General features: G+C 33.8%; 2 protein-coding genes across 2 annotated transcripts; both read right to left on the bottom strand.

Moving 5' to 3' along the window:
* Positions 1 to 1,040: 1,040 nt before the first annotated feature.
* LOC128221992 (uncharacterized) lies at positions 1,041 to 2,752 on the bottom strand. Its single transcript, XM_052930721.1, has 3 exons — positions 2,340 to 2,752; positions 1,955 to 2,173; positions 1,041 to 1,742 (listed from the first exon to the last, which is right to left on the bottom strand). Exons 1-3 carry the CDS (start codon positions 2,421 to 2,423, stop codon positions 1,344 to 1,346), a joined length of 702 nt encoding a protein of 233 aa, XP_052786681.1. The 5' UTR covers positions 2,424 to 2,752; the 3' UTR covers positions 1,041 to 1,343.
* A 1,274-nt stretch (positions 2,753 to 4,026) lies between these two features.
* On the bottom strand, positions 4,027 to 21,154 carry LOC128221981 (zinc finger protein 239-like). Its single transcript, XM_052930710.1, has 2 exons — positions 21,084 to 21,154; positions 4,027 to 7,477 (listed from the first exon to the last, which is right to left on the bottom strand). The coding sequence occupies exon 2, from the start codon at positions 7,469 to 7,471 to the stop codon at positions 6,308 to 6,310; it is 1,164 nt and encodes a 387-aa protein (XP_052786670.1). The 5' UTR covers positions 7,472 to 7,477; positions 21,084 to 21,154; the 3' UTR covers positions 4,027 to 6,307.
* Positions 21,155 to 24,889: the final 3,735 nt, after the last annotated feature.

Here is a 24,889-nt window from a genome sequence, read left to right on the forward strand (position 1 = left end):
CTCACATCATCTCTATCAGATGTGACTGCCTTGTGGATGACATGGATGTCAAATCTGTCTCAATGATCCAACACAGTATTTAATGCAGGCTGGAATTCTTCATAACCCCAATTTGTTGACTCAGTAATATTCAGTCATTTTCCTACCTGAAAGAAATTAGACTTCTGATTATCAACCGGCAGAAACTACAACTGTGAAAGACAAATGCACATGTATCAATTATACATTCTGCACTAATATACGTTTTAGCCAAGAGTAAGTTGGTAAGCACAAATTTGTAGTTGTTGTGCATATGGTTGATAATGATTCACAACAGTTTGTGGTTTTAACGAGACCTACACCAAGCAAATGAATGTCGCTAGTGTCAAAGCTGTCGTGGCTTCCAGCGCGAAACCATTGCTTCTTTTCTTACAGGTTTATTTTGAAAATATGCAGTTTTGTGCGGGGCAGGGATTTTACCATCAGGTCATCCTCGCAGGACGAGGATTTTACCTGGGGTTGGCTGGACCAAAAGTCAAAGTCCCGGCTATTCCCCTGACCTGGGGGGGGGCATGGTTACAATTGACTGGTGCATAATGCCACCACCGCATTCAACCGGCACTGCAAGAACACCTTGAAGGTAAAAACACGGTCCTTTTCCCCTGCTATCCCCAGTATACTCCGACCTGGGGGGGGGGGGGGCGTGGTTACAATTGACTGGTGCATAAGTAGATGTAACATGTATATTTATAATAATATATAATTATAGTACATGTATGTAAAAATATAAACACGCTGTCTTAACATTTAGCAAATAAAAATGATTCAAGAATTCCAAAGATAAATTAAAAAACAAACATTTTTGAACTAATCAACATACAAAACTACTCAAAGATGTATACTTACATACATAGCCCTTTGATACAAATATCCCAGTTCCATGCCGATTGTTGACATTCGTTTTTTGACAGAAAATCTTCTCTTACGCGTATAATTCGCTTATAATCCATGTTTTACTGTAATGACTCAAATTGTTAGGTGTATAGTAATCAACTGTCAGTGTGCACTTTAAGTGTTTACTTATTTTAAACGAATATTCATGATAAAATCATCACCCGAGTTTCCAACTATAGAAATTCCAAAATGTCTTCCCAGAAACATACAGTTGAAACTGAATTTGTGAATAGTAGCGGTGGTTAGTTTTCAGTTTATTGTCACTATTAAGGAAGAAAGTCTGATCCTTAATGTCTTCTATTTTTGAGTCTCTATGTTTGTATGAGCACTTGATCTCTACAAGCCCCTTGCCATGACATGAACATTCCCTGAGTCTATCGGGTGTAGCTGCAAACAATGGGAATGTGCTGTCAACAAAAAAAAACACAATCAGATACATTAAAGTGTTCATGACTTTGCCTCATTTTATCACTATACATTGATCTTGCTGTTTCTTCGTGCTGTCTGCCAAACTTAACGGCATCAAGACGTGAAAGGTCACACTCATGGTACTTCATTATTTTCTTCAGCAAATTTGACTTTGTTGTTGCTTGCTTTAAGGTCAGAACATCATGTGCTGTTGTGGCTGTTATTCGCCCCCTTCTCTGTCGTTGCCACAGAACACTGTCTTGTTGGCCCTTTGTCATCGCCTCGAGATTCATGACCTGTTGGGGTAGTACTTGAAAGTCACGAACAAATCGCTGACATTTGTCTTCTAGGTCTGTAGGGCTCAGTGACTCATGTTTCACCTCATGGAATCTGCTCAGCACCTGAAAAAAGCAAATTCTCCATAAACCTATGTTGTGTTATTTTACGTAAATCATCCTGTAAAATAAGCGTAATAATTTGAAACAATGCTCTGACAGTTAATAATATAAAAGTATAGCATTTAAGATCTGAGTTCTTATTCCATTTCAGATTTATGTGTTATTCTGTAATAGGCTTAATGCACTAAATGCAGACAAAGAAATAAAATACCTACTGGTGGTAAGTCTTCATCTTCTGATGCAGTGTCAGTATCAGAGTCGCCTTTAGTCAGGATACATGCGGAAGGGCAAATGCGCTTTAGACTGCGGAGTGCCTCGGCTGCGTCAAACCCATCATCGTTCTCGACAGAAGTGGAAAGGACTCTTCGACGGCGCTTCTTCCGGAGAGGTTTTGGGTTGTCGAAATTAATCATGTCCAAAGGTTTTGGCTGCACCTGAAAAATGCATACAAAAAATAAGAAATATAAAGACGAAATTGTTTTTTGAAAGATTTTGGATAACATATATAAGCAAACAAATTTAGAGATTATCACAGAGGTAAACATTCTTGTGTGTGACAATTAAAAAACATTCTTATTAGCCTATTGTATCACTGTTTACCTTTTTCCTATAAAACTGGTTCCAAGCACAGGAGACACTTGTCCTTGACTTTTCATTGAGGCCATACAATGCTGCAGACATCATCTTGAACAGCAAAGCAGCAATGTGACTACAAGCTTCACCCAATCTGAATTTTTTTTTATAATACTTGAAATAAATTGACAATGCTTTTCAAGCATATTTTTGAAATAGTCGGTACATTTAAGGTACTTCAACCTTCATGATTCCCCATTTATATTGACACCCTGGCATTAACTTGATGCCTGGTTCAATAACTGGTTTAATAATAAAATTTATTCTCATTAATTAATGTTTATTTTTGTCTTACTAAATTGTATAAGCCACCAAGAAAAATATACAATCATAAACTTAAAAAGTACATACCCAGCTTTGCAAGTGCAGTGAGCGCTGATCACATGTCTTCCCTTTTTGTCGATGCAAACCCAAGTCTCATGTGGCTTGTCATTCACTCTTTGTGATGGAGTCACTTTCGTCTTCAGTAAGCAAGCGGTTGACTCTTTGCTTACTTCATGGTACAAAACCTGCTTCACATGTCCACAATGGAAATATTATATCCGTCAAGAGACTTGTAGGCTTTCAGTGATTCAGCTGTGTACAGTCCCGGATAGTTTATCAAGTAATAGTAAATATCAGGATATAGCACACTTGGCCACTTGCTTGCATCGCTGTCCCATCTTTTTACAGCAACGCTGTACGGATCTGGAAGCTGAACTCCACCAACATTTAACTTTTCTATGTATCTATCCGACGCAACTTGGTCTAAATTTGAAATTTGTTTCGGTCACTTCGATACTTCCGTATTGGTTTCCGCCATGTTCTTTGCCAACCAGTGGTCTGCACATGCGCGAGCAGACCGAAATCAAAACAATAACATTCAACGTTAGGTGAACATTTAATTCCAATATCGATTAGATTAAAGAAAAAAAGATTACCAGGGCTTCCATTAAGAATTTTAAACTGGAAGTTTGAACTTCCTGTCCATCAATATTGGAAGTTTTTCACTGAAAGGTGGAAGTTTAAGTCTCTCGAATACAATAAAAAAATTCCACTATATTTCAACTGGTATGTAAAAAAATGCAACTATAACTTGCCAAATTCACAGATTTAGATTATTATAATTCATTTTACGGTACTTCAAGACTGATTAAAATTGTGACCATAAAAGTAATATTGACATCAGGTTTTGATATTTTGAACTTTCAAGCTTTTAACTTTGGAAGTTTTCTTTAAAATTATGGAAGTTTTTGTACTTCCAAGGAATCAATTTTGGAAGTTTTAACCTATTTCTAGGGAGTAATATACTTCCAAACTTTCTTTAACGGAAGCCCTGGATTACCTCATGGTTTATCAATGCCTTAAACATAACAAAACAACATAATTAGTCCCATTCACATAATTACCGGTCTACACATTTTACATTTCCGGCACATGATATTTCAGATATTTCAGGTAACCAATCGGAAAACGTAAACGAATCGGGAACAGCTATTAAACTTATTTGTCGTTCTTCCGAAATAATGTTTTGAAGATCAATTGAAAACTATCTATTCAACCATAAAAAGCATTTTTAACACCCATGCAATCGCCACCCATTTCCATTTTTTATCATTATAAAATAACAGTAAAACCCAACTGTCAGCCAACTTAAAAACCGCTCCTTCTACTAACTAAAATAAATTCCCATTCCATAATAGGCGCGCACTTCAGTGCGGCGCCAATAAAGGGACGCAAACGCCAACGTATTTTTGAAAGATATGCTAGGGTTTGATAGCCAGTGTGGACCTTTAGGGCGTCGTTTTTTATTCTTCGTTGACATTCAAAAACAAAACAAAGGAAATGGCAAAATTTAATTTACTTCAAAAACAGCAAATGTTCATATATGTTGACATCAATAATACAAAGTATTGATTTATTTAAGTACAAAAAAGTCGTTCAACTTGCTAAGTGTTCATGTTAAATGAATTGAATTCAGTTATTCAGGACATGAACAGACAGCTGTCAGTGATTCGTACAGAAAAAATCGGATAGACGTGTTGTAGATTTTCAATATGATCAATTGAAACTGGAATGGGAACATAAAAATGACCAAAAAAAATGTTATTCGCCTGTTTCGCCACACAAAATTAAATAATAAAAGTAAATTTAATTTGAGAGTGCGTAAACTCGTCGAAGTCAAGCCAGGGCGAAATGAGAATGCACAACTGGATTGCAGGTAAACTTTTAAAAGCAAACTTCAAACTTTCAAAAAAAGTAAAACAAACATATGTATTAAATGGGTTAATACACGGCGTAGGCGGGCCGTTGAGTGAAAATTGACCCTTGTGATCATAATGTCCATGGACTTCGTCTCGGGCCATTATGCGTCACGGGCCAATTATCACTCAAGGGCCCGGCGACGCCGTGCACATTAACCTAAAATCATTATATGGTGGTCGTCATTTATAATGCGAAGAGTTTAATCATTTGAATGAATGGTATAGATTTTCCTAATTATAATCCAAACTTGCCCTTAAACTTTAACCTAAATTCCTAAGTAAATAAGCTTGTATTAATGATACTATCGAGGTATATAGCCTTGTCAATTGAATTTGAATAAGGGAAAAGAAGATATTAATTAATAAAAATCCTAACGGTAATCTGCCCCAAAACTTCATTCAAGTTCCTAAGTCAATCAGGAGCCATAAATTGTATAAAGTACCTTAGGATAATATGTAATAACGACCCTGAACAACTGTGTGAAATAATAAGTTAATTGAATGAAGGGTATTAGACTGATGTGAAAATCACAAGTAACCCGAAAGCTTTAACCGGCCGCCGGCGCCGACACCGATGCCGACACTGACGCCGACGCTTGGGCGTGTAGTATAGCCCTCCTTATTCTTCAAATAGTCGAGCTAAAAATGATTCATTTGAATAAATGTTCAGATATGACATAGTCTACAAAGACTAAAATGGGATCACTCATATGTTAATCTACATAAATATGGTATTATTGATATTTGTCTGACAAGATTAAAACATATATTCAACCTCTATAATGTTCCGGGTGAAATAAAGAGTTAAAACTCCAACTAGAAATACACAAGATGGATATATCAAAAATATTATTTTTTTTACATAAAGTGGCAAATGCCTGAATCTATATGTACATGTAGTTCGCGCAATTTCCAACGAAACGTTTAAAATGCATTTTACAAGAAAAAGTCAATTACATAATACGATTAGAAACGATAAAACATATAAAAGAACCGTAGTTACAGTTTTAATTTCATTTCAAATATTATATATAACAGAAAACACATATTTCAATATACATGTAGATATCACTAGAAGTAAAATTGTTCGGGCTAATTCAAACAGCAGCACATGTTTAGCAATGGTAAAGCATATAACGCTTGGGTCAATTAAACTGCTAAAACATTATATTTTAGTTTGTTAAGACGCATATATATGTAAGTATGAAACGATGAAACATTTACAAGAACCAGAGTTACAGTTAGGAATAAACTTGAATAACAATATTATGAATCACACAAATATATATCACGATCTCCTGCGCATATGCCCTGGGTTTGACTTAGTAAATGTTGGCATTTCAGAGAAACCTCAGATATGACGTCGTAGTTTACTTAGAAAAAATCATCTTTTACATTGAAATATAATATCTACTGTGTGTATTCTTAATGTTTCCGGAAACAAACTTTCTCTAAGGAAGCAACATCACATAGGTCATACATGTATGAGGCATCTTAAATGTATATGTTTCTGTAAAATACCTTATTAAGAGGAACAAGCATCACAGATTCAAACATGCATGGCTTCCCTTCTGTATGCATTATCGTGTGTAATTTTCATCAGTTGCATAAGTATCAGCAAGACATGTATATCCAAATTTTCTTCGTTCCTGTATGCATTAGCATTTCAGAGACAATTTAGTCCCACATACCTTACATACTTGACATTAAATAATCTGTATCGGATTCGTTCTTACTTGCATGGCTTCTTGTGTGTAATATCATATGTGTTTGTAACTGATTTTTCCGAGAAAAGTCAGCATCACATATCCCACACTTATATGGCTTCTCTGTTGTGTGGGTAACCATGTGTTTTTGTAAATCACCTTTCTGTGTGAAAGCAGCATCACATAACTCACACTTGTATGGCTTTTCGCCCGTGTGTTTTCTAATATGTACCTGTAACCCACCGTTCTGGGAGAAAGCAGCATCGCATAACACACACCTGTATGGCTTCTCTCCAGTGTGTACTCTTAAATGTGTCTGTAACCCACCTTTCTGTGAGAAAGCAGCATCACAAAACTCACATTTGAATGGCTTCTCTCCAGTGTGTATTCTTAAATGTGACTGTAACCCATTTCTCTGGGTGAAAGCAGCATCACATATCTCACACTTGTATGGCTTTTCCCCTTTGTGTATTCTTATATGTTCAAGTAAAGTACTTCGATGAGAGAAAGCAGTTTCACATATTCCACATTCGTATGGTTTCTCTCCTGTGTGTTTTCTTATATGTGTTTGTAATTCCCCTTTCTGACAGAAAGCAGCATCACATAACTCACACTTGTATGGCTTCTCTCCTGTGTGTTTTCTTAAATGTGACTGTAACCCACTCGTCTGGGTGAAAGCAGCATCACATATCTCACACTTGTATGGCTTCTCTCCTTTATGTATTCGTATATGCTGTAGTAAAGTTCTTCGATGAGAGAAAGCAGCTTCACAAAACCCACATTGGTAAGGCTTCTCTCCTGTGTGTTTTCTTATATGTCTTTGTAATTCCCCTTTCTGACAAAAAGCAGCATCACAAAACACACACTTGTATGGCTTTTCTCCTGTGTGGATTCTGATATGTGCTTTTAAATTCCACTTCCGTGCAAAAGTAGCATCACATATCTTGCACTTGTAGGGCTTCTGTTTTGTGTGTGTTACCATATGGGTAAGTAAATTACTTGTTTGTGAAAAAACAGCATCACAAATCTCACACGTGTAAGTCTCCTCTTCTGTATGTCTTATCAGGTGATGCTTTATTTCTGATTTCCGAGACAAATCAACACCACAGTCTTCCCACGTGAATGTTTTTTCTGTTGTGTATGAATCCATGTGTATCTGAAAATATAAGAAAGACATGTAAGTAGTAGACTAAAAATGGTATTGATAACAAATTGAAATGATAATGTGTTGGAAGAGAATGCTTGTATCTTAAGTAGCATGCATACGACAGCGGTTGACACTAACATTTTTGGACACTGTCCACAATTTGGTGTTGCCTTATAGCTTGTTAGTCAGACACCTTAGTTAACATCAAATGTTTATATCAATTCAATTTGTTATTAAACTCTTTTAAACATTAAAGGACATGCCCCGCCTCTTTTTTTCCATTCTAAGGGGAATAGTCAGAATTTTTTTATAAATCCTGATAAACACAAATATATATGGGGACTGGATAGAATCCACAAATTATGGTGGCATATTACTGTCATTTATAAGTAAAATGTATAGTATTAAAGGGCGACCAATCCCAAAACATACGACTGTCATCAAACTCGACCACGATATTATTCCCATACAAATTATGCCCATATTTGGTGATAATTTGAAAGTGGATTCTGAATAATAGAGCGTACAAAACAAATTTTAGGTAAGTTCTAAAATTAAAGGGCGGCAATTTTTTTTAAAAAAACTCCATCAAAATGGCTGGTTATTGGTATTGTCAAAGCTCGTTTATCCACGCATACTAACTAAATTTGGTGATGACTGAACAATAGCTTCAAAAGCTTTTGATAAAGTCCGATTAAAAGTAATTTCTTTAAATCAAGGGCGATATCGCTTGAAAAAAAATTGGTATCGCCCATGTCCGAGACATATTATTTAAGGGAACATTTAATAACTCTCCTGACTGAGAACATCCATAAAAGCTGTTGAGCAGCGACATTGACCAAGATATTATGCTGATACACATTCTGACCAAATTTGGTAAAGATTGAAAAAAGCTCCTTCAATTAGTGAGCGGACAAAATACTTGCTAAGAAAAATATAATAAATTATGTACACTTTTTAAACCACCTTATAAATATTACTCACAATCCATTGCATGTTTAACAAATGAATATGAATGTCCAACTTTCTCTTTGCTGAAATCTTAATGGATGTTAAATGCTGACAATATGGGGTCATTAGACTTTTTCTATTAATTTTGGGTCATAAGACTTTTTCTGTCAATTTTAGAGAGAAGATTCTAGTCAAATTACCAATAAGTAGTGATGGGCAATCGGTTGTATTTTACAATCGATTATCGGTTACAATCGGAGACCATCAACCGATTAGACATCGGCTATAATCGGATATTATAGAGCAGTGATTGCTTGTAATATACTTGAAGGTAATGGGTATCACTTTGTCTCTGTAAGCTGAATTTTATGTATAAATCAAAGAATAGAACTAATATATTTATTTTTCAAGAAATAGCACTAACAAACAGAAATAAATCTCTTTTCTTTCAGGAAAAAAACAAACATTTAACTGAAATGTTCACATCAGACATTCCAAAGTCACCAGTATGAAACTACCAGTATAACTTAAAGTTGTTGTTTTTTAGAAATAATGTCTGGTCAATGATAGAGAACACTTTGCCGACAAGAAGTTTCAGTAACGCATCATCTATGATGGCCTGTCTATCAGAGTTGAGTCTCAGGGGCGCGAAACTCAACTTTGCCTGGACTGTTGTTTTGTGGCTTTCTTCATTTCACCAGTAGAATCATGGGGATTGTCATGTTGTAAATGAAACTGAAAGTTTGTTGTATTGCCTGAAATGGAAAAAAAAAAATGTTCTTAAGCATCTTCTATTGTCAAAATCATCAAAACAAATATTTTTTCATAATTTCAATAACACTGTCAATTTCATGTTCGTGTCAACACAGTCACTTGACCATTTCATTATTCTCATAAATAATACTAGCTATAATTTTTTTGCAAAATAGTTTTTCACAAAGTAAGTTTATTAAGTGATATTTTCGTATCGAAGAAAAAAACAAAACAAAACAACATCATACTCTTTAGATGACGATGTTTTAACAAAAATAAATCCGGACAGCAATCGGTATTTACTTAGTTACTGTACCTTTGTTTTGCCTTTTTTGCAAATATGCCTTGCTCATGTCAAGGTTTTCTTTGGTTGGAGGTCCTGGCTTGATTTTTTTTAATGCAAAGAAGAGCCAGATTTGGATTTTGCATTTACCACCCGGATAATCATCCGTAATCATACAGCACATCGTCGGTGGAGGTTATATGGGAGACGTTTTCTCATTATTCAATGATAGAGGGGATTCAAAAATGGATAATGTCGTAAAATGACTTATTTGCTACATAATGGTTTAAAGCTGTATATGGGTATAAGATAACTATATGGGAAGGAGTTTTGATATATCTTGGCCGTGATTACTAATATGATTACTATATTGAAACGAAGTGTTGACTATATGGGAGTCAGTTTTGGTAAAAAAGAAAATCCTTACTATATGGGCTCCAGTTTTGGTAACTCAACGAATATATAATCATATAACATAAGACAGTTGATTAAAAGGATTCAGTGTTTGTTAAATGCAATTTATGGGTATACAATTACTATATGGGATCAAGTTTTGGCATCTTAACTGTAGGCTAGGCATTGAAAACACGTTACAATGAACAGCTGAATCAGCTGACTATATGGGAGTCAGTTTTGGTTAACTGCAATTTATGGGTATACAATTACTATAAGGGAGTCAGTTTTGGTTAAATGCAATTTATGGTTATACAATTACTATATGGGAGTCAGTTTTGGTTAACTGCAATTTATGGGTATACAATTACTATATGGGAGTCAGTTTTGGTTAAGTGCAATTTATGGGTATACAATTACTATATGGGATTCAGTTTTTGTTAAATGCAATTTATGGTTATACAATTACTATATGGGAGTCAGTTTTGGTTAACTGCAATTTATGGGTATACAATTACTATATGGGAGTCAGTTTTGGTTAACTGCAATTTATGGGTATACAATTACTATATAGGAGTCAGTTTTGGTTAACTGCAATTTATGGTTATACAATTACTATATGGGAGTCAGTTTTGGTTAACTGCAATTTATGGGTATACAATTACTATATGGGAGTCAGTTTTGGTATATTGGGTTTTATGGTTTGAACATGACTGTATGGGAGTCAGTTTTGGTATATTGGGTTTTATGGTTTGAACATGACTATATGGGAGTCAGTTTTGGTATATTGGGTTTTATGGTTTGAACATGACTGTATGGGAGTCAGTTTTGGTATTTTGCGTTTTATGGTTTGATCATGACTATATGGGATTCAGTTTTGGTATATTGGGTTTTATGGGTTGATCATGACTATATGGGAGTCAGTTTTGGTATATTGGGTTTTATGGGTTGATCATGACTATTTGGGAGTCAGTTTTGATATATTGGGTTTTATGGGTTGATCATGACTATTTGGGAGTCAGTTTTGGTATTTTGCGTTTTATGGTTTGATCATGACTATATGGGAGTCAGTTTTGGTATATTGGGTTTTATTGGTTGAACATGACTATATGGGAGTCAGTTTTGGTATGTTACGTTGTATGGGTTGAACATGACTATATGGGATCCAGATTTGGTATTTTGCATTTTATGGTTTGAATATGACTATATGGGAGTCAGTTTTGGTATATTGGGTTTTATGGTTTGAATATGACTGTATGGGAGTCAGTTTTGGTATATTGGGTTTTATGGTTTGAACATGACTATATGGGATCCGGATTTGGTATATTGGGTTTTATTGGTTGAACATGACTATATGGGAGTCAGTTTTGGTATGTTACGTTGTATGGGTTGAACATGACTATATAGGATCCAGATTTGGTATTTTGCATTTTATGGTTTGAATATGACTATATGGGAGTCAGTTTTGGTATATTGGGTTTTATGGTTTGAATATGACTATATGGGAGTCAGTTTTGGTATATTGGGTTTTATGGTTTGAACATGACTATATGGGAGTCAGTTTTGGTATATTGGGTTTTATGGGTTGAACATGACTATATGGGATCCGGATTTGGTATTTTGCGTTTTATGGGTTGAACATGACTATATGGGATCCAGATTTGGTATATTACGTTGTATGGGTTGAACATAACTATATGGGACCCATTTACCTACATACACTACGACGAATTTCTAATTAACCATCTAGTTTTTATCATATTTTTGGAAAAGTATTCGGAGAAAAATACAAATAAACAAATATAAGGTTAATACGATTTGATTTTGTTTCAATACTTTGTATGCCCATTGCTGCGGCAATTACATTGTCTTCATTGATATAATGTATCTGTGAAGATACTGTTTCGAATAGCTGCCCAAATGTGATGAATAACAATAGTGAGCACTCTGAGATTTGATTGCAGCGGCTTGGCACGTACCTTGCGCTTCAAAAGGTCCCACATGTGCTCGATCGGATTTAAATCCGGACTCTTTGCAGACCATTGGAGTGGTTGCACGTTGTTTGCTACAAGCATAACTTGTGTGCTTCAAGCAGCGTTAAATGGTGCGTTATCCAACATTATACCGCTATTGGCACGGATATGAGGTAGAAAAACCGGACGAATGACGTCATTTTGATATCTCATCGCGTTCATGTTGCCTTGAATGGGTACAATTGGAGTTTTTAATCCAATCAGTTTCAACCCGTGGAATTGTTAACGACTGCTTTTACGTCAATAAGAATCACGTACAGATTAATATAACCAAACATGTTTCTGTCAATATTTTGCACTTATTAACAAAATATAACACATACTGCAACTGTTATAACGACGCGTAACCTAGGCTACCTGGCGGATAGAGGTGCCGGCACGAATTATTCAGACGGATTGCACGACTCAAATCAGAATCAAATACAGTTATAACTACCACTTTGGGGAGGGATGGGTTCGGCAAACACCCCTATCACGTCCCACCATATGTATTTTGCTGGATGCATTTCATTCCCAATTTGGGACAAATTGGTTTCTATAAATATGACGAACATTGTTGACACAATGTACTAGGCTTACAAAATCATAGCGATATTAACACAACAGTACGATGATGATAACGCGACAGTACGTTATGATAACACGACAGTACGATGATAATAACACGACAGTACGGTGATGATAGCACGGCAGTACGGTGATAATAACACAACAGTACGATGATGATAACGCGACAGTACGTTATGATAACACAACAGTACGATGATAATAACACGACAGTAAGGTGATGATAGCACGACAGTACGGTGATAATAACACGACAGTACGGTGATAATAGCACGACAGTACGTTATGATAACACGACAGTACGATGATAATAACACGACAGTACGGTGATGATAGCACGACAGTACGATGATGATAACGCGACAGTACGATGATAATAACACGACAGTACGATGATAATAACACGACAGTACGATGATAATAACACGACAGTACGGTGATAATAGCACGACAGTACGGTGATAATAACACGATAGTACGGTGATGATAGCACGACAGTACGGTGATAATAACACGACAGTACGTTGATAATAGCACGACAGTACGTTATGATAACACGACAGTACGATGATAATAACACGACAGTACGGTGATGATAGCACGACAGTACGGTGATAATAACACGACAGTACGGTGATAATAGCACAACAGTACAGTGATGATAGCACGACAGTACGGTGATAATAACACGACAGTACGGTGAAAATAGCACGACGGTACGATGATAATAACATGACAGTACGGTGATAATAGCACGACAGTTCGGTGATAATTACACGACAGTACGGTGATGATAGCACGACAGTACGGTGATGATAGCACGACAGTACGGTGATAATAACGCGACAGTACGATGATGATAACACGACAGTAAGTTATGATAACACGACAGTACGATGATAATAACACGACAGTACGGTGATGATAGCACGACAGTACGGTGATAATAACGAGACAGTACGATGATAATAACACGACAGTATGGTGATGATAGCACGACAGTACGGTGATAATAACGCGACAGTACGTTGATAATAACGAGACAGTACGATGATGATAACACGACAGTACGATGATAATAACACGACAGTACGATGAAAACTGAATCCCATATACCCAACGTGTTTTAATGTATATATGCCTATTATTTGATTACTTATGAAAACTGAATCCCATATAACCAACGTATTTTAATGTATATATGCCGATTATTTGATTACTTATGAAAACTGAATCCCATATAACCAACGTATTTTAATGTATATATGCCGATTATTTGATTACTTATGAAAACTGAATCCCATATAACCAACGTATTTTAATGTATATATGCCTATTATTTGATTAATTATGAAAACTGAATCCCATATAACCAACGTATTTTAATGTATATATGCCTATTATTTGATTACTTATGAAAACTGAATCCCATATAACCAACGTATTTTAATGTATATATGCCTATTATTTGATTACTTATGAAAACTGAATCCCATATAACCAACGTATTTTAATGTATATGCCTATTATATGATTACTTATGAAAACTGAATCCCATATAACCAACGTATTTTAATGTATATATGCCTATTATTTGATTACTTATGAAAACTGAATCCCATATAACCAACGTATTTTAATGTATATATGCCTATTATTTGATTACTTATGAAAACTGAATCCCATATAACCAACGTATTTTATGTATATGCCTATTATTTGATTACTTATGAAAACTGAATCCCATATAACCAACGTAGTTTAATGTATATGCCTATTATTTGATTACTTATGAAAACTGAATCCCATATAACCAACGTATTTTAATGTATATGCCTATTATTTGGGTAACTTATGAAAACTGAATCCCATATAACCTACATATATTTAAAATGATTGCTTATAAAAACTGGATCCCAAATAACAAACGAATTCATAAATATGTCTATATTGAGTTAAGAATGCTCAAAACTTGCCTCCATTCTACCAGGAACATATATTTGTTAAAAAAAGAAACGCACAATACCCTGAATTTTGTCGTTGTTGCTTTTGTTTTTTTATTGGGGGCGATTTTTATCAATCATAACGTAAAGCATGTAAACGTGAATACGTGTTTTATTGAAAATGTACCTGAATTCATCTTATATTATTTGTTTCCAATGTGTTTTCTTTTAAACAATAATCTAAATCATGAGAATTTACAAGAAGTTCATGTTTGTTTTCAATTTCACCATTCAAAACACCCGCCATACACAACACGAGAACAATTTACGGTAATTAGAACGGTTTACAGTTTTCCAAAATAGACTCCCCTAAATACTCGATTTCGTTTCCCATATAACACTTACCCACATCGTCATTTTCGTCTGCCATTCTTAAGAATTGTACCCAAATAAAAATGACCGGAAACGTCGGCAAGATAAAAATCGTAAATTTATACTGAGTAACCTCCCTTGATAAATTTGTCGGATGTTCCGCGATAATCGATTATGATAATTTACAATCGATTATCGCCGATTTTGAAGCTTTCCGATCAATTTTCGATTATAATCGATCATCGGCCCATCACTACCAATAAGGAATGAAATTTCAGAGATACAATTGTTTTAAGATTTAAAGAACAAATTACTTGCGCATAATTATTTAAAAAAAACATGCTTATTTTATATTTAGTTTTAGAATACAAGTAAAAGCTGATTTTTCACTAAGGAGATATTTCAAATTAAATTTGTTAAAGCTGCACTCTCACAGAAGTACCATTTTCGCAACATTTTTATATTTCGTCTTAGAAAGAGCAAAGTGTGCAGAACAAGAGCTATCACAGAAGGTGATTAATACCCCCGAACGCCACCCTGATATGAGATTGCAGTCAACTATTTAGAAAGACAACCTATAAATGACAACTTTATTTTACGGAATATTGTCATTGTAATTTGCTAAAATAGTGTTATGATTCATGCACACTGAACTCCTTTTCATTGTGCTGTACCACTGTATAAAGTTTTATTACATTCCATCCGGTAGTTTTCAAATAATGCTCCAGACAGGAAAAACATAACAATGGGCAATAACTCTGTAATTGGCTGTAATAGAATTGCGGTTCCTGTACACTGCACTTCTTCTCATTATGATCTATCACTGTATGAAGTTTTATTAAATTCCATCCAACAGTTTTCAAGTTATGCTCCGGACAAGAATAAGTAACAAAGGGCAGTAACTCTGTAATTTTCTGAAATAGAATTGCGGTTCTTGTACACTGCACTTCCTCTCATTATGATCGATCACTGAATGAAGCTTTATTAAATTCCATCCAATAGTTTTTAAGTTATACTCGGGACAAGAAAAAAGTATGAAAGGCCATAACTCTGTAATTAGCTTTAATGGTTTAATTAGTTTTTATGGTTCTTGTGCACTGCACTTCCTCTCATTGTGCTTTACCATTGTATGAAGTTTCAATAAATTCTATCTAGTAGATTGCAAGTTAATGTCTTGAAAAATAATAGACAGCAAAAAACAAATAAAGGGCAATAACTCAGTAATTAGCTAAAGTAGAGTTATGGTTTTTGAACACAGCACTTCCTCTCATTGCGCTGTACCACTGTATGAAGTTCCAATGAATTCCATCCATTACTTTTCAAGTTATACTCCGGACAAAACAGTAACAAAGGACAATAACTTAGTAATAAGCAATAGAGTTATGGTTATTGTACACTGCACTTCATCTCATTATGCTCTACCATTGTATGAAGTTTAATCCAATTCCATCCAGGCAAGGTAAATTGCAAGAAAAAAGTAACAAGGGCAATAACTCGGTAATTGGCTGAAATAAAATTGCGGTCCATGTACACTGTACTTCCTCTTATTATGATCTATCACTGTATGAAGTTTTATTAAATTCCAATTAATAATTTTCAAGTTATGCTCCAGACAAGAAAAAGTAACAAAGGGCAGTAACTCTGTAATTAGCTGAAATAGAATTGCGGTTCCTGTACACTGCACTTCCTCTCATTATGATCTATTACTGTATAAAGCTTTATTAATGTCCATCCAATAGTTTTCAACTTATGCTCGGGATAAGAAAAAAGTATTAAAGGCCATAACTCTGTAATAAGCTAAAATAGAGTTATGGTTCTTTAGCACTGCACTTCCTCTCATTGTACTTTACCATTGTATGAAGTTTCAATAAATTCCATCTAGTAGTTTGCAAGTTTATGTCTGGAAAAAAAATTACAGCAAAAAAATGACAAGAGCTGTCGTAAGACAGCGCGCTCGACTTCGCCACTTTGACTTAGAAGTAAATACAATAACAATGTAATATTAAAACGTTTGGTCTATTTATGTCGAACTGAACTAAAATTATTCAATACATAAGGTGACTTTGATGCTGCCCTCCCACCACCCGAAAAATGACGCAAGTCATTCAAATAACTTGATTTCCCATTATGAAAATGTGGTAAAGAATATATAAATATACCTTTTAAAAAGAAATATAAAAAAAAAATTAAAAAAAAAAATCAAGGGCTATATAGTTTTCCCTTGGTAAAAATATGGTAAAGAATGTAAAAATGTCAAAAGAAATTTAAAAAAAAAATATTCAAGGGACATAATTTGCATTTAGGGTTAAAATGGAGTTATGTTTCTTGTTGTAAGATGGTCATAAATGATTTTTAATTTTATTAAGTGCATTGAATGAAAGTTATAGAAGTTTTTCTTATTAAAATCCCAACTTGCCCTTAACTTTTACTTGCCTAAAACTTTAACCTATGGTGTTATGTAACCTCATTGGGTGATGGTCCTGAACACTTGCCCTTAACTTTTACTTGCCTAAAACTTTAACCTAAGTCAATCAGGGGCCATAACTTGTATTAAGGATATGGAGTTATGTAACCTTATTGGGTAATGGTCCTGAACACTTGAGTGAAGTATTAAGTCAACTGAATGAAGGGTAAAAAAGTTATTAAATAAATATCCCAACCTGCCCTAAAACTTTAACCTAAGTTCCATAGTCAATCAGGGGCCATAATTTGTATGAAAGATAATATGTAGTTATCTAACCTCATTATGTGATGGCTCTGAACAACTGTGTGAAGTATTAAGTCAATTGAATGAATGGTATTGGAGTTTTAAGTGAAAATCCCAACTTGCCCTAAAACTTTAACCTGCCCTAAAACTTTAACCGAAGTCAATCAGGGGCCATAACGTGTATTAAAAATAATATGGAGTTATGTAACATTATTGTGTGATGGTCCTGAACAACTGTGTGAAGTATTAAGTCAATTGAACAAATGGTATAGAAGTTATTAATAAAACCTACCCTGCCCTTAAACTTTAACCTAAGTTCCATGGTCAATCAGGGGCCATAATTTGTATAAAAGATAATATGGAGTTATCTAACCTCATCATGTGATGGCCCTGAACAACTGTGTGAAGTATTAAGTCAATTGAATGAAGGGTATTGGACTTAAAAGTGAAATTCCCAACTTATTCTAAAACTTTTACCTGCCCTAACACTTTAACCTAAGTCCATCTGGGGCCATTACTTGTATTAAGGATAATATAGAGTTATGTAACCTTATTGTGTGATGGTCCTGAACAACTGTGTGAAGTATTAAGTCATTTGAACAAAGGGTATAGAAGTTATTAATAAATATCCCAACCTGCCCTAAAACTTTAACCTAAGTTCTATAGTCAATCAGGGGCCATAATCTGTGTAAAGAATAATATGGAGTTATCTAGCCTCATCATGTGATGGCCCTGAACAACTGTGTGAAGTATTAAGTCAATTGAATGAAGGGTATTGGACTTATAAGTGAAAATCCCAACTTGCCCTAAAACTTTCACCCGATGCCGGGGAGAGTAGTATAGCCCACCTATATTTCGAATAGTCAAGCTAATAAAGGGAAATAACTCAGTAATAAGCTAAAGTAGAGTTATGGCTCTTGAACACTGCACTTCCTCTCATTATGCTCTACCACTGTATGAAGTTTAATTCAATTCCATCCAGTAGTTTTTAAATTATGCCTTAAAAAATTGCAACGGGCCGACAAACCGACCGACCGACCGACCGACAACAGGGTGACTCCAATTTCCCCCTTCAAACTATGTTTGTCCGGAGTATAACTATCTGCAGACCAATGATATAAGATAAAAAACAAAAGATCAGATCACAGATTTTCATATTTCTGTTCGAAAATATATGTTGTATGGCTTAAACCGTTTAAGAAAAATATATCAAACATATATTTTTTAATTTATATTTAAAAATCTGCGATCTAATTTTTGTCAGCAGAAATTGGTTTTCATGGATTTTCACAAAAATTGGTTTGTTCCAAGACAAAAACTTCAAGTTGTAAAAACGGTATGTCTGTGAGAGGGCAAATTAAAAGCTGCACTCTCACAAATTGAACATTTAACATTTTTGACATCTTTGTTAAATTTGTTTGTCTTTAAAAGAGCAACTGTTTGCAGTTCAAAAAACAATTTATCATTATAAGATATTAAAATGCATAAAACATCAATTTTTTAACTTAAATATAAAAATCCGCTTTCTAACAATGGCTTGTTCCAAGACAAAAAAATCAAGAAAAATCTTAAAATGTTCAATCTGTGGGTGTGCAGCTTAAAAGCTGCACTCTCACAGATTTACAATTTTTACAACTTTTTTATTTTTTGTCTTGGAAAGAGCAAATTTTGCATAAATATCTGCAAACCAATAATATAAGACTGCTGACAAAAGATCAGATCGCAGGTTTTCATATTTCCGTTCGTAAATTAATGTTTAATGGCTTAAACGAAATACTTACGTCTTAAGAAAAAATGCATAAAACATTCATTTCTGGACTTGAATATAAAATCTGCAATCTATTTTTTTTTTGTCAGCAGTCTTATTTAAATGGTTTCCATAGATTTTTTTTTTTTTTTTTAAATGGCTTGTTCCAAGACTAAAAATAAAAATAATTTTAAAATGTTCAATCTGTGAGAGTGCAGCTTTAAGACAAAAACATATAAATGGAATATTTATGCTAATTTTGTCAGCAAGCGTCGATAAATCCACTTATATCTGATCCAGTTAAATTGGTTATACAGTATGTTGAAAATGAAGAAATCTTACTGTTAGTTATTGTGAATTGAATAATAAAAATAATCAAATTTATTATAAGAAAGTTTTATTGATCTGTAATCGTTTAAACTGGTTGTCGTTATCTGATTAAATTGATCCAATCTTTTAAACCGGCCTATTAGATTTTCATTTTTTGTTTAAATAATGTCACTTTTCATTGATCATTCATAAGGATTCAATGCTAACAATGACATGTATCTTTCATACATGAAAATCATAAAAAGGCCAAAACCAACCATAATCCAACAGAGACTTGCACCATTCCAGAGACCTGACTTCAGCGACTTTTTGTAAATGATGGTCTGGATGATCGACATATTTTTAGATGACCATTTCAAATAACCAAAAAGGTTGGGTATCTATAATGTAATGTCTGTAAATACTCATCCGAATTAGCAGTTGGTCCCACATTGATATTTGATGATTCCCGGAGATAAATGAGTTAAAATGATAGATCTATATCGATATGTTACTACATTTTATTTTATTTCTTCTTGGTTTGCAACAGTCAATATTAGTCTAAAATAATAGACGTGTTGTACGGGATTCTTTCAATCCCTAACGTCTAAACGGGAATGTGCAAAAAACGGGCAATGTGAAGCAATGTTTGACCATGTTGTATGTGTTTCTTTTATTTCATACAATTAAATAAGTCTGCTTCATTAATATTTCTACGCATGAACGCTTTTAAATTTAAGTTATTTTAGAAATGTTCGGGCTATCAATCAAATATTCAAGATTTTAAATCAAGTTCTTAATAATTACAACGTTATTGGTTTTCTCTTCCTTTATGTACATTATTATGAAGCCTAGACTTCGGGTAGATTTATTTCACCATTAGTTTATAGACTCAGACAAAATTACTCAGATTGAATAAGTATATGTTTGTATAGTCTAAAATAATAGACGTGTTGTACAGGATTCTTTCCTAACGTCTAAACGGGTTGGTACAAAAACAGGGGATGTTTTAAAAATATTGAAAATGTATAAAATGAAGTATTTTATGGTTGAAATTGATCATAAAGGTTTATATTCATATTTTACCATGTAAGAAACGTGATTTTGCACAAAACAAGCATTTAATGTATTAATACACATTGTTTACCTTTCCAATAAAACGAAAGTTGACTGACACAGACAAAAATTAATGCCAAGGGGAACAACTCAATCCAATTGTAATCACTCGGCCACCTCCGACAAGCTATTGTGTCTGCAATTGGATTCAACTAAATGAACAATGTGAATCCGATGCTATAAATAGAATCCATCGACTTCATCATGGTCATGTGATTGCATTGCATCATCACACTCAATTGATTCTGGTTGATTTTACTATGGGGGTTACGCCATAACTTTAATGTGCTGTAAACATCAAAAAAAAAATATCAACATTAAAGTTATGGATGCCAGAACTAAAACTTCGGTGGACAGGCAGGTTGTTTACATTTTTGTGTAGACAAACACAAAATAACCAATCAAACAAACAACACGAATTGCACAAAATATTATACATACCCAAATGTTATCAGCTTAGTGATAAATAACTTCGAATAGCCTTTTAAAATAATGAAATGACACACTTCACCATTGCACGGTAACAGACAACGATTTTATGAATGCATGAAACAGTCAACACTTTTTAGATATGTGTTGGATAATAATCGCAGCGATTACTTCCCCTGGATACATATCATCGATTCCAACCACGATTGGGAAACCTTAACAGCATTTATGTAGTGTGGGTGTCCCAAGACAAAACCACTCAACTTCGGAGTTCGAATATTATTTATTTATACGTAGTCGAACGAAACCTAAAACATATAATAAAACATATAAAAGTATATGCTAACATAATCATATTATTAATAACACAAAATACAAAGACAATGGACAGTGATCGGTAAATATATCAAGGGAGACTTCGCGGTTAAATACATAAAACATTCTAAGAACTATGAGCAATAAACTTACCAGGCACGTCTAAATAATAATTAAATATGAATGAATATTTCAGCTCAAAGATAAGAGCGAATATTAAATAAATAAGAATATTTCAGCTCAATGATAAGAGCGAATATTAAATAAATAGTAACAACTGTTACAATTGAAATCTTGACTTGCGTCGATGATGATTCAGAACAGAATGATTTATGTGTATATATAAATAAGGGCGTGTGCAATGAAGCGGGAAAAAGGGGAAAAGGCATTATGAACCAATCAATCACTCTATAAATTTAGACAAACTCGCATAACCAGTATTCACGCTCTGACGCACTCGGACATAGACGGACTTTGACGGACATAGACGGACAGTAACGCACAGAGGACAATAACTACGTAGCACAACACTAAACACGACGATACACAAACAATACAAAACGATATACGATATAGAACCATACCAAACACACAAACTAATAAAATACTGAAATATGCACCTTGCTACATTTATGTCTCAAAATTGTATTTATTTCACAACTGCTTTAGGTTTAATACCAGAACTTGATATTTAAAGTAATTTTGTTCTGGTGTTAAACCTAAAAGAAATATATACAAAAGCGCACATATGGAATATTTTTGGGCTGAAAATACATATTGTGTCAGATAAGAGGCTTATTACATATGTTTTGTGGGGGATTTTATTCTTAATTGACCTCATTTATCATGTCATTTTATACTAAAATACATGTTCTGGCTGGAAACATGCTAATAATGTGTCCTGGTGTTTTTAGAAAAATCAAATACTTGATTTTATTTGGCCTGAAATATGCCGTTATCTGCCAGGTATATCACAACTTCACCATACTGGGAAGTTCTTATTGATAGTGCTAATGTTAAAATCATGCATTGCGAAAAAACTATTAGAAATGTCAAATGCAATTTCCTCATTATTTACTTGAGACGGTTCTTGATTTATTGGCATGGATAGTTTTTAAATTAAGATTTTTTTATGAAGTCTTCGCCTTTTTACTATCCCATATTTTTATGATCGGTGCATCATTGTTTTGTGTATATTCCTTCTCGGACGAAAATATGATGATTAATGTTACTGTTTTATAAATTAAATAATCAAAAACACTCGCGCCTTACCATGTATACTGTCCGTTTATATCATATTTTGTCCTGTCGTTGAAATATAAAGTTTAATTTATTGAATTGCAAGAACACGGTGAATCGACTATCATAGTAAGTTACAATATTTGCATTTCATCGCAACCAGAAAGTGTACCAATCCGGCGAATCGATCTGTGTCCTTTTAAAACATTTTGTGAATATGTAGTTCTCAAATTCTTCGTACACTTGCGGTAGTTTTTGTTATTCCAGAAAGGATAAACATAATATGGTGTATTCCAGTGCATTAATTGAAATCATCGAATAAACAAACGAAATATATTTATCTTGAAAAAGTTATCTAATCCGACATGTATATTTGAAAAATGTCATCGAGTGCAGAACTTGCATGTAAATAGTAATGTCCCTAAATCTGGTCCGTAATGTCCATGGTCCGTAGTGTCCGTGACCCAATAATACCACCCTTATTATCGTTGTTGTTTGTAGAGTATTCGATGTGAGTGTTATTTTCACAATTTATATTTTGAGTATTATTATTACTACATGTATATATATAGATTGTTCGAGAGTATAAACAGTTTCTGACAAACATATAATATTATTACAATTTGCACAACAGTATTTAGTTGCATAAAACTTAAGGTAAGTATAACCATCTAACACATGTTTTAAATTTAGTTGTTGCATATAACAACCCTGAAAAAACCTGTACAAAATAGCATATACCAGGAATAAATATTCGGTCAACCTCTAAGTAAGATGTTGTCCGTTATATGTATCGTTGGGGGTCACAATATTAGTTGTATTGTCATATCAAATGATAACACAAAGGTATTTCGATATCTAAGTGAGAACACATGATAAATGGCAAAACTTGAGATATCAAACTTGTAAGTGTGAAAACATAACACTGAGCAATTATTGAATTATAACTAATTTGCGATGTTCTCACCTCAAAACGGACAATTAACATCTCACTTAGAGGATAACGGAATATTTATAACAGGTATGTATGTTTTTGTGTAAGGGTTGTTATATGCAACAACTAGAGTTAAAACATGTCTTAGATTCGGGTGTAAAAATGAAAAATAATTATAACAACTTGAAACAACATAAAATGTCTCTAAACAAATACAGAACTCTGAAGTATTTATTTCAAGTTATACTCACCTTACTTTTTATGCCACTAAATACAGCTGTGCGTATTGTTTTGATGTTTGTATAAAATATTTATAATCACGAACAATCTATAGATAAACAAAGTAGTTTTAAAGCTGCACTCTCACAGATTAAACGTTTATACAACTTTTTTTTTTGGTCTTGAAAAAAGACAAATTTTCGCGTAATCATCACCAAACCAATGCTATAAAATTGCTTACAAAAATCAGATCGTAGTTTGTCATATTTTCGTTCGAAATGTTTTATGGCTTAAACAGCTAGTAACGGTTAAAGAAAAATACAATAAACATTAAATTTTTAACTAAAATATAAAAAAAAACTGTGATATAAATAAGTCAGCAGTCTTATATAACTGGTTTCCATGGATTTTCGCAAGAATTGGCTCGTTTTAAGACAAAAAAAGTTTTCAAAACGTTCAATCTGTGAGAGTGCAGCTTTAATAATACCATAAACATAAAATTAAAAAAAACACTCATTATCACATCGAATACTCTACAAACAACAGCGAGTGTAAGGGCGATATTATATTTGCTTTACTTTCAAATTATATACACGCGATCACCCGTTTTTAAATATACATGTCGGCTTAATTAACTTTTTTACGAGTAATATTTCGTTTGTTTCTCCGGTGAGTATACACCAGATTAAGTGTATCCTTTCTGGAATTACAAAAACTTCGGCCAGTGCACGAATAATATGAGAACGACATATTCACACATTCATACAATGTTTTATATGGAAACCGACCGATTTGCCGGATCGGTACACTTTCTGGGTACGATAAAACACAAATAACTATGGTAGTGGATTTACCGAGTTCTTGTATGATAATAAATTAACAATTTTATTTCAACGGCTGAACAAATTATGATAAAAAAACCTCAGTTGGCATAAAAAGCGCAAATGTTGATTATTTAACATATAAAACAGTAACATTAATCATCATGTTTTCGCCCGAGAAGCCAATGATGTATCATTAACTTATGGACAAAAAGGTGGAGACTTCATAAGCAATTAATTAAAACATTCATGAGATTGACCAAATCCATGTCAGCAAAATCAAGGACCGT

This window comes from Mya arenaria, chromosome 16 (assembly GCF_026914265.1).
Source record: "Mya arenaria isolate MELC-2E11 chromosome 16, ASM2691426v1".
Classification (NCBI taxonomy): domain Eukaryota; kingdom Metazoa; phylum Mollusca; class Bivalvia; order Myida; family Myidae; genus Mya; species Mya arenaria.

What these genes read in the sequence shown, in the direction of transcription:
- LOC128221992 (XM_052930721.1), bottom strand. Translation starts at nt 2,423, where the DNA reads ATGATGTCTGCAGCATTGTATGGCCTCAATGAAAAGTCAAGGACAAGT. An exon ending in ACCAGTTTTATAGGAAAAAG is followed by an intron (nt 2,174 to 2,339) that starts GTAAACAGTGAT and finishes TGCATTTTTCAG; the next exon opens with GTGCAGCCAAAACCTTTGGA. An exon ending in AAGATGAAGACTTACCACCA is followed by an intron (nt 1,743 to 1,954) that starts GTAGGTATTTTA and finishes TGCTTTTTTCAG; the next exon opens with GTGCTGAGCAGATTCCATGA.
- LOC128221981 (XM_052930710.1), bottom strand. Translation starts at nt 7,471, where the DNA reads ATGGATTCATACACAACAGAAAAAACATTCACGTGGGAAGACTGTGGT.